Genomic DNA, 18,672 nt, shown 5'->3' on the forward strand with positions numbered 1-18,672 from the left:
AGCTAACACTCTTTAAGCAGTTTTTTTTCCTTTTGGGCTAATGGTTTAACATATATAAAAGGTGACCATTGTAAGCGCCCCCTGTCAGTGATAAATGGTTTGTCTCAACCTGCTAACTGCTACAGCTGCAGGGCAACTTGTTCTGTTGAAAAACAACAGACTTCCTGGCCAGATCACCATGAAAATAAAAGAAATAAAGCAAAAAAATATATATATATATAATGCAGCCATCACGTCTAAGAATCGGTAAGCTGCAATAAAATAAATGTTTGCTTTTGGGTTTAACATTGTTTTACATATGATAATATTGGTTGATTACAATTGTAAAATTATGCAAAGGAAATGTTAACCTATTTTAGGTCTTAATTATGCATTATATTACAATTATTCCCACTATAATAGAAACTAAGAAAGAATAACACACAAATCATTCTTCTTTGTCCAGCCTAATATATTAATGCATAGAGATGTACTTGTTAAGAGGTATCCTCATGGAGGTCGGTCTTCCTGTTCCCCGTTGAGCTGCTCCAGGGTCAGAGGTCTCCGAATCTTTGTAGCCAAGGAACCCAGGAGGAGAGGATTTGGGATCGTCCCAGTCATCATCCCACTCATCATCATCAACAGCTGAAAAGAAGGGAAGACTTTATTTGGACATCATAGGAACTCTTAAAGGGAAGCCTCACATATGTTGTTTTCAGACAACACCAAGTACCACAACTACCACACTGGGAATCATCTGATTTTGTTGCATGTTTTCAGTGAGTAGTGGAAATTATTGGCCAGAATATATTATCCTATGACATTTTTGGCATGACGGAGTTATTGCCTTTGGTATTTTTGTGACAGTACTTTTATTCATGAAAATGTAGTAACTGTTGCTGTATACATTTCACAGATAGTTATGGTTACTGTTGGAGAAGAGGTTAGGATCAAGTTAGAGGTTCATTTTAGGGGTTCAGCTCAGTTTAGGGTTATGGCTTAGGTTTAGAAGTCCAGTCTGCAGCAATCTATATTTTTATACTACTGCTGGAGTCAGAAGAGTCAGCACACCACTGCAGTAACACCCAGTCAAGAGTGACTGACATAATGCAGTACCCATGCCTAACTAATACACACAGTTTTTCCTAAATGTGAGCAGCAAGACAGTAAGCCAGGTGTTCTTTGTTAGGCTAGGTTCACACCTATGCAGGTTGCATTTGAGCTGTTTCTGCATTGTGTTTTTGATGCATTTTTTTTCTTTTTTTAAATTTTTCTTGTTGCTAGGCAGAATTAAAACTCAAACGCGGCAAAAACACCTAAAAACCGCAATACATGCTTTTCTGCAGCGTTTCCATTGAAGTCCATAGAACCAAAAACACAACTTGTTGCATTAAAAAAGTCCCTGACCCTTTCCAAAAAACGCACCGGGTGAAAACGCACAGATGTGAACATGTCCCATAGGAAATCATGTTAAATGGACTGTACTGAGTTTCTGCAAAATGCTGCAGAAAATTCTTAGGCGTGAACCTAGGGTTACATGTGTTTGTAGTCCAGATCATGCTGCACAGACACCAGTCTGAGCTCCCCTTTCACGCTCTGTACTGCTCATTTATAAGCCGATAACATGGCACACATCAGGTAATAAAATAAGGAACACATCAAGTCAACAGTGCTCACTGAGAAACAACACTGCATTCACGTACAGGAACAGTGCAGTAATACTCAGTTGACAATGTTAGCTGCAATTCCCATGCCCCAGGTAGGATTCAGGGTGCAGAGGGGGCAGGTTCTACAGTACGTTTTTCTCATCCAGATGAAACTGACATTGGAAATTGAGTGCACCACATAGGACACAGCTGCTGTGACTGACACCCCCTGAAGCCAAGGGGGCATGTAAAAGACAGTCTAAAGCCACCCATAGCTGTACATTGCTCGAAATTCAGCCAATTCAGCAGGGACTGGCTGAATTTCAATCCATGTATGGGCAGGGTGGTTGTACAGAAAGCGATCTACCAATCGACTTCTATACAACAGCTCTGTTGTAAAATGTCCGCTCAATCAGCGCCATTGGCTATAGCTGGCAGCACTGATCAGTGTATTCTGACGGCGGGTTTCCCCACTGTCAGAATACAAATGCACAGCAGGAGGATTCCCCCATTCACCTAGGATGTGTAGATGGGGGAATCAGGTCATCCTTTTTTGTTCAACCCACTGATTGAGCATAAAAAAAAAAAAAAGAAAAAAAAAAAAACAGACAATTTATCAACTATGGGCTGCCTAAATCTGAATGCATCCTGACCGTATTTAGTTCAAGTGCTAATGAACCAGCTAAATTCAATCAATTGGTTAACTTGTTGGCACCACGCCACCTGGCATCCGTTGACCAAACAATCAAAGGACTCGGGCAGAAATTTGTTAGCCAAACAATGCCTCCATCTAATGAGACGCAGGCACTTTTTGAGTATTCTTTTTTACTTAATCAGTTTTTAATAAAATTATAGAGTGCATCGATTTTCTGTTATTGTAATGGAGTGAACCTCCTGCGCTCAGAATAAATCCCAACAAAAATAATACAGAGAAGCTGCTAACATTAAATCATATACCAATGATCAGAGGATTTGAGTATGGAAACAAAATGTAGCGCTACTCGGATATATTCCTATATAAAAGTGGACAAATAAAAACCTGGTAAATAAAATATCAAATAAGTGAAATAGTGTGTCCACTTAGGTGAAATCATGCAAATAACTAATGATACAATAGTGTGAGCGGATCTAAGCTCCAATAGTGATGGTGAAAACAAAATCCTTCCAACTGAAAAAATAAATAAATAAATAAATAAATTCAACTGCAAACAATATGTGCATCTAAGAGTGTGTGTGTATATATATATATATATATATATATATACACACATACATACATACATACACACACACCGGTACATACATACATATATATATATATATATATATATACACACATATATACCGTATTTGCCGGCGTATAAGACGACTTTTTGACCCTTGAAAATCTTCTCAAAAGTCGGGGGTCGTCTTATACGCCGGTACACATGTTAGGGGGGCTGCGGCATTAAGTACAGGGGTTTGCAGGGGCTGACGTCTCTTACCTGGATCCAGTCCCACGACGATCCGGTCCAGGAAGCGCGGCGTCTCCTTCAGTTCGGCCACTGGATGTTCGTGCGGCTGCGCGGCTCCGCCTCCTCACCGGTGATTGGCCGCCAGAACTGTAGCTCGGGAAAGGCACACAGGCGGCCAATCACCGGCGAGGGGGCGGAGCCGAGCAGCCCCGCGAAAATTGAGTGCCGGAGCAGCAGGTAAGTGCTCTGTGTAGAGGTGCTGCTGCAACCACATATGCTGGCTGCAGCAGCACCGTACTAGAACAGGGTCAGCAAGTGTCAGTGGGAGGAATAGTGCCCCATCATTGGTGTCACTGATACCAACGATGGGGCACTATTCCTCCCACTGACACCAACGATGGGGCACTATTCCTCCCCCCCACTGACACCAACGATGGGGCACTATTCCCCCCCCCCCCACTGACACCAACGATGGGGCACTATTCCACCCCCCACTGACACCAATGATGGGGCACTATTCCACCCCTCACTGACACCAATGATGGGACACCATTCCTCCACCCACTGACACCAATGATGGGGCACTATTCCTGCCACTGATACCAATGATGGGGCACCTATTCCCCCCACTGATACCAATGATGGGGCACTATTCCTCCCACTGACACCAATGATGGGGCACTATTCCTCCCACTGACATCAATGATGGGGCACTATTCCTCCCACTGACACCAATGATGGGGCACTATTCCTCCCACTGACACCAATGATGGGGCACTATTCCTCCCACTGACATCAAAGATGGGGCACTATTCCTCCCACTGACATCAATGATGGGGCACTATTCCTCCCACTGGTGTGCATTGGAAGAGGGGTAGTCTTATACGGCGAGTATAGCCCAAACACTACATTTTAGCAGGAAAAGTAGGGGGGTCGTCTTATACGCCCAGTCGTCTTATACGCCGGCAAATACGGTACATATGAAAGGTGTACATTAACACATAAATATACTTAGAAATACCCCATATAGTGAATAAATCAAAACAATGTGCATATATGTGAACCAAGTAAGTGCAACTGCACACAAAGTCTATTTCTATGCGTATAAAGTCCAAACACAAGAATGATCGCACTCGTTTTGACTCGCAAGGGTCGAGTCTTTAAGGTGAGAAGCTGATTCAGCCGGCGGTCGGATGATCTTCTGCCCAACTACCAACCCACTTCTTTACACAAATATCAGCACGAGTGTTTTTTTTCATCAGAGTGCGATCATTCTTGTGTTTGGACTTTATACGCACGGAAATAGACTTTGTTTGTGTGCAGTTGCACTTACTTGGTTCACATATATGCATATTGTTTTGATTTATTCACTATATGGAGTATTTATAAGTATATTTATGTGTTAATGTACACCTTTCATATGTATATATATATTCTTAGAAGCACGTATTGTTTGCAGTTGAATTTATTTTTTCAGTTGGAAGGATTTTGTTTTCACCATCAATATTGGAGCTTAGATCCGCTCACACTATTGTATCATTAGTTATTTGCATGATTTCACCTAAGTGGACACACTATTTCACTTATTAGATTTTCTGTTATTACTTTTTATAACTTAAGAGTAAATCCATAGATTAATTTGCCTCTGGCGTACCCTATGATCCAGGTTGACCTATACCTTGACTTACTACATATAAATTTAGAAGGCCACCTTAAAACGGAACCACTAAACTATATGATATGCTTTCCTTTGCCTCTACCTCTTTGTACATTTTATTCCATCTTTGCTAAATTTTTATCCATTTTATCTGTTTGTTATTTACAAAAAAACTTTTTTCTTTTCACAAAGTATGCATTAATATGGTCCACTGTGTCAGAAACTGCCTTTCGGAGATCTGTGTGACCTGTTGGTTTTAGGTTTGACTACCTGGTCTCAAAACTTGGTTTAGATACAGGTAGTTGTAAAAAATGTTGACACTAGGAACCTGTACCGATCTGATTGATCTCTGTTATATAATATTTGTAGATCTTATGCTGAGATCTGTCGGATCGTGTACTTTTGGATATGTTTGAAAATGTGTTCCTGGATCTGAGAATGCTGTACTTACCAATTTGTCAATAAAAATGTTATTGACAAAAAAAAAAACCGCTAACGCTCGGCAAACGCCGCATGCGCGGTTTAGCGGTGGTTGCTAGGCTTTTGCCAAGCTTTAAAAACGCCCCACAAACGCCTATAATGAAGTTTAAATGGTGTTACCGCTCCGCAAACGCCCTGCAATCGCGTCGCAACCACGCCGCAAACACTGGCCGGGCGTTTGTGGAGCGGCACCATAGACTAGAATAGGAGACTTCAACGCCTCCTGACTCGACCAGAGGCATCCATTTTGCCGTGACGCGACGCTAATGCTCCCGTTAGAACAGCACCATGTGTTGCATTGTGCAGAATTGTCCGGGGCGTTTGGGAAGAGGTAAAAATGCTTCCTAAACGCCTCTCTGCCGCCTGCACACAACGCTAGTGTGAACGTAGCCTTACAGTTCTGTTTTACGGAAAGGTTTCGGTGTTAAGGACATCCCTTCCCTTAATCTATCCACTTTTAAATATGCTCCTACTATGGAGGCTCTGGAAATTTAGTTAGGACCGCAGTATATAGAGAGGTCCCTTGATGTGGGCACTGCAGCTTACACATTTGCAAATGTGTGCAAACAAAACCCTCTGTTTTGGTTCTTTTGCAGGCTGGTTGGTAAGTGTACTGGGAAATCCTTTATTTGTGATGTACATTGCCCTTCCATATGCACCTTGCTGCAAAAGCCAGTTATATGTTGGGGTGGTGGCTAATTTGTTGTGCAGCCTGAGGCTGGAGTTCTTTTCTAATGTAAGGTTTAGCTGTCACTTTGAGATTAGTCCAACTCCATCCAAAGTGTGCTTTTTGGTTTACAAAAAAAGGAAAATAATTAGAATGTCTGCCTGTTTTATATTGTGGTTTATGACTGTACTGGGGAGATTTCCCATCACTTTTGTCCCTGAGACAACAAAACAAGAAAAGAGGAAATTGTTGGTCACCAGGGCACAGACAGAAAGGTTCTAAAACATGACGAGTTGCTGGACTTTCCCCACTTTACCATAAAAAAAAAAAAAAAAAAAAAAAAAACTGTTGTGGTTTCTGCCTCAATTGGAGAGATTTCCTCTCATTTATGGTCACTCTGACCCCTTGTCACTGGGCAATTGTGGTCTCCGTCTTAATTGGAGAGATTTCCGATCACTTAATGTAACTCTGACCCCTTGTCACTGGGCCAGGAAGTGAGAACTCTTTACTACGGTGTCATTAGAAACTATGAAACCTGACAGAAGTCCTTTTCCCACTCACTCCAAAGTGTGAACAAAGTTTTGGCTAAAGTTGGGGTGATGGGTCAGTAAATAAGTTAGAGCTGAACTCCAGGGAAAATCTAAAGTTATCCTTACGGTAAGGCTTTCCGGCACTGCAAGGGTTACATACTAATTTTTGTCTAGGTTTCCATTAAAATCAGTTTTAATTACTTCATCCCATACTTCCCCACCAGCCAGTGCTCTCCTCTTCTCTTCAGTACTCCGGGTTGTGGGCAGGCCCTTGGCATCCTCACTTAAAATGAAGGACCAGCAGGGTGTGATGATGTCAGAGTGCCTGTAACCAACGGAGCAGCAAAAGGAAGCAGCTTTAGGGGACTGGTTGCATAGAGAAGAGGAAGCCTGTGGGAATATGGAGTGAGGAAAGTAAAACCACTTTTTAAAGGCAGGTTAGACAAAAATGAGTACGTGACCCTTGCAATACTGTGGAAGCCGCAATGCAAGGGTAACTCTAGATTTTCCCTGGCGGTCAGCTTTAATTTTTCAGGTGTGGTAAATGTGTGTGCATACAGTAAAGTTCTAAGTCATAAGTGACCCTAGAGCACCAGTTTTAATCCTAAGAGCTCTCCGTCTGGGCCACTCTATAGCCTGATACTCCCAGATCAGTATCTTCAGCACTGATGTGCAGCCAAACAGAAAGCTAAGACAGACACTGGACTGTTTGTTGAAACACTACAAAAAGCTGCAGCTTCTTTCCACCTGCTAAGCCACCATGATGACAGAGCTTGTAAAACTCCTGTATTAGGAGGCAAGCACTCATTAATTTATGTACTACTGCTTACTGATTGAGTTCATGTACCTAGAACTGAAAAACATTGCAGCACTCTATTATTTATTTATTACAAGTACTTAAATTTATGCAGCTCTTTAAATATACAGTATATTGTACATTCACATCATTCTCTGCCCTCAAGAAGCTCACAATCTAAAGTCCCTAACTCACATTCACAAATACCATGCAAGGGACAATTTTTAATAGGAGACAATTAACCTACCAGCATGTCTTCGGAGTTTGGGAGAAATCATACCTATGCAAACTCCCGGCAAGTAGTGCAGTGGTTAGGATTTGAATCAACAACCCCTGGGGCTGCCAGATAGATGTGCTAACCACTCAGTCACCATGCTGCCCTCCAGGCAAAGTGCTAACCATTTAGCTACCAAGCTGCTATGTATAAAATGGACTGAGCAAATATATTTGTAGAAGGTGATATGTGTACCAGTTATGGCTTGTCCATGATGCAAAGAGGAGCAAGGTTCATGACAGAACAAGAAAATGTTCACAAAACCTTGACATAATTTAGTGGGTGGCAGAGAAAATTGCACTCCTTACGTAAATGTGGGAGATCAACATATCAGCAGTGTGACCCATTTCACCTAATATTTTTTTTTTCTAGTCTTGCATACCCTACCTGGGCCTTGGTAAGCCTGTGGATGTCCAAACGCAGAATCCCAGTTGTCTGATGTCGAATTTTTCTGGTTTGTGCCCCAAGGATCGTTTGCACTGTCAGAGGATGTAGGTGGTTTAGGTGCATTCCAGCTTGACCAAGGGTCACTTGTGCTTTTGGCCTAAAGGTTTTAATATATACAAGAAGTGAAAAAATTATTGTGTGCCTAAATTATTCCATCACCATAAATGCAACTATGTCATCTTTAAAATAATCTCATTGCACAAATAACAAAAAATTTAAATAAAAACGATAAATCCTTTATATACACATTAGCATCGTTTCCACGTGTTATTACTGATCCTTCAGAAACACAGATATAGTAAAAACATTTCACAGATACAACTTCAAAGCATGTTCAATAATAAATATTAATCAGAATGTAAAGACACATACATAATTGTTCCATCTCTAAGTTGTCCACAGAAGATCGGACATATTTCCCAGACATCTGTTGAGCTACAGGACTAATAAAGGCTTTTGTAAATCATAAGATTAGTTGTAATTTTTTTGTGTTTTCATGTTGAAGAACAAATAGACACGTAGGAGTATGAGAATATTCCGACGCAAAGCATTCTCCTTTGATAAAGATGTGTTGTTATCGGGGTCCACAGCACCGATAGTACACCACATGGGCATTAAGGAGAAAAAAAGAAATAAAGACTATTCTTAGTCAAGAATTAACGGGACAAAATGCCATAAACACAACAGCATAGGAGGTGGTGTGCATTAGAGAATGTGTTGAAGCGCTATTGTTCATTTCAAATAGATTTTGCATTCTATGTAGTCTATGGGAATACAAATTTTGCTTGAAGCAGGTCATGTCAGTGGTGTATCTAGGTTTTGTGCTGCCCTAGGCAACAAAAATCGGCCACACCACTTTGCATAGAGAGCCTGACACCAACCAACGCCACCCCCCCACCCTCGTGGAGCAGAGAGCCTGAGACCTTGACCAACAACACCCCTGTTCCCCCCGCACACGAGAGAGCCTTCCACTACCATTGCCCCCCATACACCGCCTTCCCCACCAGGTGAGAGAAAGACACTTGCCTTCACAGTTATGGACATCCTGAGGAATGAGAGTGGGGCTCTGCGTATACCGTCAACCAGCCCACAGCCTCTCTCGGATCCCACCTGATCCCCATACCACGTGTGTCCCTTCTTCAGTCCCTTCCTCCAGGGGACAGTGCTGCCCCCTGAAAAATGTCGCCCTAGACAAATGCCTTGTTTGCCTTGACGTAAATATGCCCCTGGGTCATTTTCAGATCATATATGCCTGTCAGTGAATTCTGAATGATCTCAGAAGTGTCTCAAACTGATGACATGGACACGAGCCCAAATCCTGTTGACACGGGCCCCTCCTGTTACGGCAGTACCTGTAATAGGATGGGCCTGTGTCGACAGGATTGCTATACCAACAATTAAACAGTTATCAGGTAAAGGTTTGGGACTCACAGACCATTGGTCAGGACCAATGATACCAAATTCTTGTATTTCGTTGAAGAAGCCAACTAGCCCATGCTGTAAAATCTCTAATATTCTGAACTCCTCACAACCCTAATCTCTTTGAACTTACACAGCTTATTTACTCTTAATAACCATTCACCAGTCTTTGGGAGGGAACGGGATTTCCAGTATTTGGAGATTAGGCTTTTCGCTGCATCAGGCAAATACGGTAACGCTGATCTTGTATACATGGCGGTTTGTAAAAGGTGTATTATGAAACAGAATGGCCCAAAGGGTCAAGAAGAAGGAGACAAAGGTCACTTATTAGAATATTGGCCGTCCTTTCACCCAGTACACCTTTGTTTGTGGACAGAGCCACCAGATTTGAGAAAAAGTACCTGTTTCCAGGAAAATGTGTGTACACTTGAATCTCATCTTTGTACTTTATATCATTTTGCTCACATTTTAAAAATGCATTATGCTAAGGTGGGAGTCAGAGGTAAGCTGAACCACTAACATTATTTTCCCTTTTGGTGTTGTTGAGCAATCTTCAGGCACTCTTCCACTGCTGCAAAGTAATTTTTTTTACGGGTTTACCCATAGTGTGCTTTACTCACCATCCAATACTAGATTCAACCAGTTTTAAAAGTACTTCATCTATATTTTGGACAAATAATTTCAGTAATGAATCTGGCCATATTTTTGCAAGTCAGAGCAAATTAATTCCTACAGCCTGTTTGTTTTCTGTCTTTTCCAATACATGTAGGCGGTTCTGCCAGTTTGTATTTCAATTTGGTCTTTTCCATCAACTTGTACCTGGCACTAGTCTATGCACCCTCACCTTACGTGTGTCTTGTCTGCTCATTGGCTCTTGCGATTCAGAGACTCCTCCTCCATCAGACAATGCTGGTGCATTGTCTGGGCTTACTCTGTTTATGCTCAGCCTGCACTGGCCAGACCTCTCAAGCTTGTGAAGTCCAATAACTGGAGTTTGCTCCTTTGACTTAGAGCAGTGGTCGGCAAGCCGCGGCTCGCGAGCCACATGCGGCTCTTTACCCACTCTAATGCGGCTCTTCTGTGTGCCGGGCGCCCGCTCCCCTCCCTCCTCTCGGTCGGCCGCTCCCCTGCCTCCTCTCGGTTGGCCGCCCCAAAAGTCCGCGCGGACCTTTTAATCCGGCCCGCGGATGTGGCTGTCAGGATGTGTGTAGGCGGGGCAGCGTGCCGAACGTGAGGGGAGGGGAGCTAGGCTCCTCTCACAGTCCGCCCTGAAGACCCGAACGGCGCGGGAAGACAGCGAGAGGAACGCGCGGAACAAAGGTAAGTGAATTGACACAGGGGACTTGGCTTACTAGAAGGGGGGGGGGGAATAGTACTGTGGGGGATGAAATACTATATGAGGGATGAAATACTATATGAGGGATGAAATACTATATGAGGGATGAAATACTATATGAGGGATGAAATACTATATGAGGGATGAATTACTATATGAGGGATGAATTACTATATGAGTGATGAAATACTATATGAGGGATGAAATACTATATGAGGGATGAAATACTATATGAGGGATGAATTACTATATGAGGGATGAATTACTATATGAGGGATGAAATACTATATGAGGGATGAATTACTATATGAGGGATGAAATACTATATGAGGGATGAAATACTATATGAGGGATGAAATACTATATGAGGGATGAATTACTATATGAGGGATGAATTACTATATGAGGGATGAATTACTATATGAGGGATGAAATACTATATGAGGGATGAAATACTATATGAGGGATGAAATACTATATGAGGGATGAAATACTATATGAGGGATGAATTACTATATGAGGGATGAATTACTATATGAGGGATGAAATACTATATGAGGGATGAATTACTATATGGGGGGATGAATTACTATATGAGGGATGAATTACTATATGGGGGGATGAAATACTATATGGGGGGATGAAATACTATATGGGGGGATGAAATACTATATGAGGGATGAATTACTATATGAGGGATGAAATACTATATGAGGGATGAATTACTATATGAGGGATGAATTACTATATGAGGGATGAATTACTATATGAGGGATGAATTACTATATGAGGGATGAAATACTATATGAGGGATGAAATACTATATGAGGGATGAATTACTATATGAGGGATGAAATACTATATGAGGGATGAATTACTATATGAGGGATGAAATACTATATGAGGGATGAATTACTATATGAGGGATGAAATACTATATGAGGGATGAATTACTATATGAGGGATGAATTACTATATGAGGGATGAAATACTATATGAGGGATGAATTACTATATGAGGGATGAATTACTATATGAGGGATGAATTACTATATGGGGGGATGAAATACTATATGAGGGATGAAATACTATATGGGGGGATGAAATACTATATGAGGGATGAAATACTATATGAGGGATGAAATACTATATGAGGGATGAATTACTATATGAGGGATGAAATACTATATGAGGGATGAATTACTATATGGGGGGATGAAATACTATATGGGGGGATGAAATACTATATGAGGGATGAAATACTATATGGGGGGATGAAATACTATATGAGGGATGAAATACTATATGAGGGATGAATTACTATATGAGGGATGAAATACTATATGAGGGATGAATTACTATATGGGGGATGAAATACTATACGGGGGATGAAATACTATACGGGGGATGAATTACTATACGGGGGATGAATTACTATACGGGGGATGAATTACTATACGGGGGATGAATTACTATGGGGGATGAATTACTATATGGGGGATGAATTACTATGGGGGATGAATTACTATATGGGGGATGAATTACTATATGGGGGATGAATTACTATATGGGGGATGAATTACTATGGGGGATGAATTACGATGGGGGATGAATTACGATGGGGGATGAATTACTGTATGGGGGATGAATTACACTATGGGGGATGAATTACTATATGGGGGATGAATTACTATGGGGGATGAATTACTATGGGGGATGAATTACTATGGGGGATGAATTACTATATGGGAGATGTATTTTCAGTTTTAAAAATGTGGCTCTCAAAATAAATTTCAATCATGGTTTTGGCGAGATTTGGCTCAGTTGAAAAAAAAGGTTGCCCACCACTGACTTAGAGCATCCAGACCTGTTGTCCACATCTGTATATCTGGACCTGCGTTTTTATTAATTTGTCCAGCGTGTGCCTTTGCAGCTTCCTTGTGCAATTAGACCTGTATTGCTTATCTGAATCTGCTCCTAACCTGCTTTAGGCAGGCCATACAATAAGCAATTTTCTTTCCTGCAACCACGGGTTTGCTCGATTCCCCCATCAACAAATTCAGTGTTGATGGGGAAATCCCTTTTATGGAGCTTCTGTATTCTGAAAACGGGAGGTTTCCCAGCAGTCAGAATGCAATGATTACTGCTGGCTGCTATAACCGCCAGCAGTGATTGAATAAAAATAAAGTCACAAATCGATCAGCACAACCAGGCTGCCCATACATGGATCGAAATACAACCGGTCCTTGCTGAACCTGCCGAATTTTGATCCATCTATGGATGGCTTTAGACACGCAGGCTACCTGGCTCCTGGGAGACCTCCCTATTGTCAGAATACACGGATTAGCTCTGTGGGATATAGCCAGTGGTGCTGACTGAGCAGAAAAATACAAGCAAGCGCGTTGTACAGAAGTCGATTGGAAGATCGACTTCAGCATGACCAGCCTGCCCATACATGGATTGAAATTCGGCCTGTCCCTGCTGAACCAGCCAAATTTCAATCTATCTATGGTTGGCTTTAGACACACTGGCTATCTGGTTCCCGGGATTGGTCCAGCCTATAAATAAACCAATATACAACAAATCAAGCCCCTGGAGGAGCTGCAAGGCTCTTATATTTACAAGAAAGCTTACTATAACTGGAATCACACTGTTGACCTACCTGTTCACCATTGTTGATACTGGCAGCCTGAGCAGTGATGGCAGAAAGTGAATCAAAGAAAGACAAATCTGCAGGTGTATTGCTAGAAGCAGCTTCATCAGACATTATCTGGAAAAAGTGGATATAACATATATAAGGTGATATGCATGATAATGAAAAGCAATGAAGAAATGTGTTTTTGAAGAATTTTTTATATGGTTCAGATCCTCAAATGGGTTTACAACATCACTTTTCATGAATGTCCTATATTATATGCCATGTATGTATAATTCATATGGCACCACCCATGTGTATTGTATTTTACAAAAATTAGGAGCAAAGTGTAATTAGGGGCAAATGTTAAACAAAACATATGCTATATAACAATATACTGTTTTTTTTCATAAAAGTTCAAAAAGAAACTTGATTTTATTGAGGGAAAAACAATTTTCCTTATGTCACTGCCAGCTAGCATTTTAGTTGATTTAATTACTGAATACTTGGCTGATGCTGTTCTTCAGATATTGAGAAAGGTACTGAAGGCAGTCAAAGTGCAAAGTGGGAGAGTTTTTTCCTAAGGAAGCTAATGTATATTTCCTTCTACGCCGTTAAAGGAACTCTAAACCCAGGAATAAAATTGTAATATATTGCAACTTACTACTCCTTAGATTTGGTAGCTGCATCAGTTTTCTTTTTTTGGGCTAACTACATTTTTCAGAACAAGTTCAGAACAATTCCTGTTAGAAATCCAGTGTCCTTTTAACCCTTTGTGCACCAACCTGATATTTCAAACAATGTTATCTGCATTCCTCTGTAAATTTTAGAACGCTGCCCTCCCCCATATCATGCTGATAATGCAAGGGGGAGGTGTTTGTAATCCAAATGAAGAGATCAGTCAAGGGCAGCGGTTCTCAACCAGGGACCCATGGAACCCTCCAGAGGTTGCTAGGGGTTCCTTACCTACTTGCCAACCCACCACAGTACTTTCACTGTGACAGGGTGGCAGCTACAGGCACTGCGATGTACGGGTACGATGCTGCCTGTTTTCGGGTTTGGGGCACACTTCCCGTCCACCTACTCCCCTGTGATTTGACACAGCAGGAGTTCATCAACAGATCCCGGTCAATGATTCATGATTCAAATCACAGCCTAGAGCTCTGTGTTGATAGACAACACAGAGCTCCATACGGAGGGAGCAATCATTTTTTTTCCTGTAGCTGCTAAGCAGGGAAAAGATGTAAATCAATTTGTAGCTCAAATTAGTACATAGTAAACACATTGACACTTGCTAGGCACAGAATTAACCCCTTGATTTCCCCTAGATGTTAACCCCTTCCCAGCTAGTGTCATTAGTACAGTGACAGTATATACTTTTAGCACTGATCACTGCATTAGTGTCACTGGTGATGTCAATGTCAGTTAGTCAGTGCCCACAAAGGGTGAGATAGTGTCACTATCACAGTCCCACTCAAAGTTGCTGATTTCCGCCATTACTAGTGAAAAAAAAATTAAGATATACAAATTCCAGTATATATTCCATAGTTTGTAAACGCTGCAACTTTCATGCAAACCAATATACACATATTGGGATTTTCTTACCAAAGACGTGACAGAATACATTTTGGCCTAAATTTATAAAGAAATTAGATTTTTCACATTTTTATTGAATATATTTAACCGCTTCCCAACGGCGCTATAGCCGAAAGAGGGCTGCAGCACGGTTGTCCAGTTCTGGGAGGGCGTTTGCTTTTAGAATTGTTTTTTTAAAGATAAGCACAGGAGAACCTCCCAAATGCCCAGAATGCACTGAAAAGTGGTAAATTATTAACCATTTCAGACTGTTTCAGAGAAATACAGAGTAGAAGCAGAGGCAGAAGTATGTGTTGACATTAGCTTAGGTGTGAATTGCTCATTACCATTTCTTGTTTCCAAGGGTGGGAAGGTGTCTGGTGGAGTGAGTCATTAAGGCAACCTGGCAGGGGGTCTTCATGAGGAATTAGAGGTGTGAATGGTCATTAACATATCTTTTGTTTCCAAGGGTGGGAGAGGTCCGAGGTGTGAATTGGTCATTACAATGTGTAACAAGCTTAGTAGGAACATCCTGTGTTCAGTGTTTTGTCCATTTGAGTAACTTGAAAATGCTTTGCATGCATTTTTCATAATAAAAAAAGGCTCTGGACAGCATCAGGAACTGGAAGAGTTAAAAAAAAATTTCAAACGCTTATAAACGCGTTTTGCGTTTGAAACGCTGATAAAATTGACTGCTGAATGCAAGTTTTCTGCGTTAAAAAAAACAGTCTATAAACTCAAATGCCTGTAAACGACTGTAAACAAAGATGTGTACATGGACACATAGGAAAACACATAGGAAAACATTAGGGTTAGTTCAGGGGCTGCTAAAAAAAAATGCTGAACAGCTCCTAAATGTGAGTTTATCAGCCGCAGTGTACAAGAGCCCTAAAAGTAGCAGACGGGAAATCTTCCAATGGGGACACTAGTTCTGGTGACCTGGAGGTCCCCGAGAATTTCCTCTCACTTCCTGTTTGGCTATGGGACAGGAAGTGAAGGGAAATCTCCGCAATGGCACGCAGATGGTGGAAAAAAAAACTGACAGGGGTTATAACCCTCCCTTGCTCTATCCAAAATGGAAAAAATGTTTTGCTTAAATCTTTACTTTAAATTACAAAATGACTTGTGTTACAATTATAAAGGTCATATTATTTAAGGAAAGTTAGGTTTTCCACTTCTAAATAAAATGGTTTCATGTGAGACAGGCACACAGATTACATTTTATTGGGTACTGCTGAGAACCACAAGTGTTGGGCTTTTGAAACAATGGAAACAAGCAAGTGACTAATCCAAAATGACATTCTGTCAGATGAGGCCCCAATATAAAAAGTTTACAATTTCATATGTAGGTGGCCATTGAGCAATCGTATTATATTATGAATTGCTTTGCAGTAAATGGTAAAATGTAAAGCCTAGCCAAAAACATTTTTATTTTTTTAGTTTTGGATAGAGTTCGGAGGAGTTCAATTTTATGTCTGGTTTTCATTTTTCGCTGTGACATATTGGGAAGACTTTCCCTCTCTTCGGGCTGGTTCACAACATTTTGCGTTCTAGTGTATTTTTTCCCCCTTTTTTTATCTTGACACTTCAAAAATCTTATGACAATGGTTTCTTCCGTGTGCTCCAGTGTGTTGACATGTGTTTAGATGTGTTTTGATGAGTTCCAGATGAAAAAAAAAGAAAAGCTGCAGCAGCTTAAATTATTGTTATTATATAAAATGAAAGAAAAAGTTGGGCATTAAAAATACCCCGTGAGATGACATTTGTGTGTCTATTTAGGTGTCTCCTACAAATCATGCAGCTATTGAATGAACCATAAAATAATAAACCATACAGATCTTTGTACTGTAAGTCATTAAATCTTAAACCCCAAACCAGAAATATATTACAGAATACCAATCAGATGTGGTGGCTGCATAAGTTTTCTTTTTCCCCCTCTGTTTTCACCTGGTGATCTGGCCAGTAACACATGAAGGAGCACAGGAGCACCCACTCTGGATAAAGGAGCACCTCTGGAGAGCAGCATTGTCAGTCTAGGGTAGAGTTGCCACCGTATTCCCTTTAAAAATCGAACACATAATAATTACATAGGTTCTGAGGCTAATTTATTGCAGATAAGGCACTGAGTTTAATTACCACTTTAATCAACCACAGAACCTGCGTAATTAATATGTGTTCGGGTTTTAACCCTTTCACCGCCAAGTCCATACCTTGTACGGACCTGACAGCAGGGGGTTCTATACACAATCCGGTGGCTGCAGCCACGGGGATTGTGTATAATACTGACAGGCAGACTCCTGCCTGTCAGGTGGAAGCAGTTGTACAGCTGCGCTGCCGCCCGATCGCTTCCACAGCCCCCAGTTACCGGTGCCCCCCACTCCCCCCCCAGGCTCCGCTTGCCCATCTGTGGGCCTGAGGAGTGCCATGGAGGGTGCCGGCGGGTGGAGGGGAGAGAGGAGAATGGATGAACGTCCACTCTCATCCCCTTCTTTCTGTGATCCGGAAGGGACGTGTATGATGTCACTTCTAGGTCATGGCTGTCAATTTTCCCAGCTATTCTAGCCAGGGATACATGTATTGTAATGTGATCTGCATTGCAATACATCTATTGGAGACCAGAGGAGACATGCAGGGTCTTTTAGACTCTGCATGTCTCAATAAAGAGTACCTGTCACCTAAAAATCATCACATAGTTACACCCAAGCACATACTACCCCCCAAAAAACATTTGGAGGCCCCACTTCCACATATATGCATGCACAAACGTAAACGCACACATCGGGGTGCCTAAGCATAAGAAGTTGATTGCGATACACGTTACATATCGCCACGCACGCCGTAGTTAGAGCAATCATTTTAGCACAAGCATCGCCTATAGAAAATATAAGGTACTGAAGTTTGTCGCCATTTCATACGCACACACAAATTTAGGTTTGGCATGTTGGGTATCTATTTACTCGGAGCAACCTCATCTTTTAGATTTTGTATTTGTTTGCACAAAAATTCCCTTTAGTGTGTTTTTTACTGAAATTTTGCATTTCCTAGACCTGCGGTATTATACGGTGACGTAAAAAATTGGAACTACCATTATTTTATTTTCTAGGGTGTCTGCTTTCAGAAAATATATAATGTTTTGGGGGTTTTGTGTAATCTTCAGCCTAAAATAATTTTTAAAGTGGTTCTAAAGGCTCAAGGTTTTTTACCGTCATACATTCTATGCTGAGACAGAAGCGGGAGCCATTGGCTGCTGTCAATCACTTGGCCAGTGAGCCAATGAGAAAAGAGAGGGGGTGGGGCCGAGGCACAGCTGTGTGTGTGAATGGAAACACGGAGCAGCGGGTGCCCCCATAGCAAGCTGCTTGCTGTGGGGGCACCTGACAGAAGGGAGGGGCCAGGAACGCTGGCAGGGGACCCAAGAAAAGGAGGATAAAGGTTTTACATGAGTAAATAAAGGTGATTATTGTAAGCACCCCTGCCAGGTGGTAAATGGCTTGTCCCGACCCTCCAACAGCTACATTTGCAGGAAAGCGTGTTCAACAACAAAAGACTTACTGGCCAGAACACTAAGTGAAAATAATGGAAATAAAGCCTATAAAAGAGGCACATCTAAGAACTGGCAAGCTGCAATAGCTAGTAAGCCAATGAGAAAAGAGGGGGCGCGGCCACAGCTGTGTGTGTGAATGGACACAAGGAGCAGCGGGTGCCCCCACAGCAAGCTGCTTGTTGTGGAGGCACCTGACAGAAGGGAGGGGCCAGGAATGCCGGCGGGGGACCAGAG

At 41.7% G+C, this 18,672-nt stretch overlaps 1 protein-coding gene across 2 annotated transcripts in view; it reads right to left on the reverse strand.

The window, feature by feature from the left end:
* The window catches only part of SNX9 (sorting nexin 9), a 191,823-nt gene that overhangs the window by 78,670 nt on the left and 94,481 nt on the right, over nucleotides 1-18,672 (reverse strand). For both annotated transcript variants that reach the window (XM_089669737.1, XM_089669738.1), the window contains 3 exons: nucleotides 13,347-13,454; nucleotides 7,871-8,027; nucleotides 474-624 (listed from right to left, as the gene is read on the reverse strand). In XM_089669737.1, the coding sequence (XP_089525863.1) occupies nucleotides 474-624; nucleotides 7,871-8,027; nucleotides 13,347-13,454 (416 nt within the window). The remainder of the gene's footprint in view (nucleotides 1-473; nucleotides 625-7,870; nucleotides 8,028-13,346; nucleotides 13,455-18,672) is intronic.

The sequence above is a fragment of the Staurois parvus genome, unplaced genomic scaffold (genome assembly GCF_062004578.1).
Source record: "Staurois parvus isolate SC_StPar_1 unplaced genomic scaffold, SC_StPar_1.0 ptg000081l, whole genome shotgun sequence".
In the NCBI taxonomy this organism is placed as follows: Eukaryota; Metazoa; Chordata; class Amphibia; order Anura; family Ranidae; genus Staurois; species Staurois parvus.